The 1,447-nt window shown below is 30.5% G+C and overlaps 1 protein-coding gene across 1 annotated transcript; it reads right to left on the bottom strand.

Annotated features, from left to right (window-relative positions):
• Nucleotides 1-840: 840 nt before the first annotated feature.
• LOTGIDRAFT_148496 (hypothetical protein) lies at nucleotides 841-1,266 on the bottom strand (the record flags this gene model as incomplete). The annotated part of the gene is made up of 1 exon (XM_009068774.1): nucleotides 841-1,266. A coding segment is annotated over one exon (426 nt), but the record flags the coding sequence as incomplete, so codon positions are not given.
• Nucleotides 1,267-1,447: the final 181 nt, after the last annotated feature.

Here is a 1,447-nt window from a genome sequence, read left to right as displayed (position 1 = left end):
ATCATCAGAAGAACATATGTAAAAAATATATAAACTTAGAAGTAGCATTCCAGAACTATAAAATTGTTGATCTTTATTCCTTAAATATTGCTTAAAAATGGGTTCCCTTATTTTCATTTAAGAAAATCAAAATACTAATACCTATATGAATAGAAAGTAGACGTGAGAAAGGTCATAAAGACTTTTTTTTGTTTATCCAGACTGTACATACATAGACATGTATGATTGGTTAAAACTCCTAATCATCTGCCATAAGAACATAATATGATTAAGAATACATGATAATTCATTAGAAACACCAATTAACCAAATAGCTTGCATAATTTGGCATTAAAAAACAAGGAAACCCATCTTTAAGGATCTACTTCCATGATCAATCTTGGAAGATGAAGGATTCCTCTAAGTAGAAAGGTATCAGAAGCACTGATTATTGGAATAGTTTAAATTGGTACAAATTGAATCTTTTTTATTAGTTTTCTGACTTTTTTACTGACTAACAAGAGAACAAAGTCAATTTGAAAACTTTTATTTCTTTCCACCTCAGTTTCTAGGTGCTTTGATGAGGTCAGCCCCTCTGACCTGCATCACAGACATGAAATATCTGAAGGTGTTATCTTGACCTACGGCTGGATCAAAGCCTAAATTTAGGCATTTCTACCCTATAGTCTATAATCAAACTTACCTGATAAGAATTATTTCGCTGACACTGAAATAATTTGATCATATTACCAGAACCAACACCAGTTAATGTTAAACATAGATCTAAATGTTTTATACTACCATCTTTACTTAATGAAAATTCCTGTAACAAAGAGACCATTTAGTAAGTATTGGTAATCTTTATATAGTGGAAATATAACTAATAATACAATTGGCACATATGAAACATACAATTGGCACATATGAAACATACAATTGGCACATATGAAACATACAATTGGCACATATGAAACATACAATTGGCACATATGAAACATACAATTGGCACATATGAAACATACAATTGGCACACATGAAACATACAATTGGCACACATGAAACATACAATTGGCACATATGAAACATACAATTGGCACATATGAAACATACAATTGGCACATATGAAACATACAATTGGTACATATGAAACATACAATTGGTACATATGAAACATACAATTGGCACACATGAAACATACAATTGGCACATATGAAACATACAATTGGCACATATGAAACATACAATTGGTACATATGAAACATACAATTGGTACATATGAAACATACAATTGGTACATATGAAACAGTCTCAGATTTGAATTTTATAATGAAAATATGAGGTTGTTGATTTGATTATATTTGCCATGCCAATCATGCTCTGGTATGTCTGTGTTTTTTCTCTTCTTTCTTAGATCCTTTTTAATATATCATAGATGTGCCATCAAATGTTCAAAAACAGTAAGTGTGGC

The sequence above is a fragment of the Lottia gigantea genome (assembly GCF_000327385.1).
Source record: "Lottia gigantea unplaced genomic scaffold LOTGIsca_9353, whole genome shotgun sequence".
Lineage (NCBI taxonomy): Eukaryota > Metazoa > Mollusca > Gastropoda > Lottiidae > Lottia > Lottia gigantea.
This window is presented reverse-complemented; position numbering and strand designations above follow the sequence as displayed.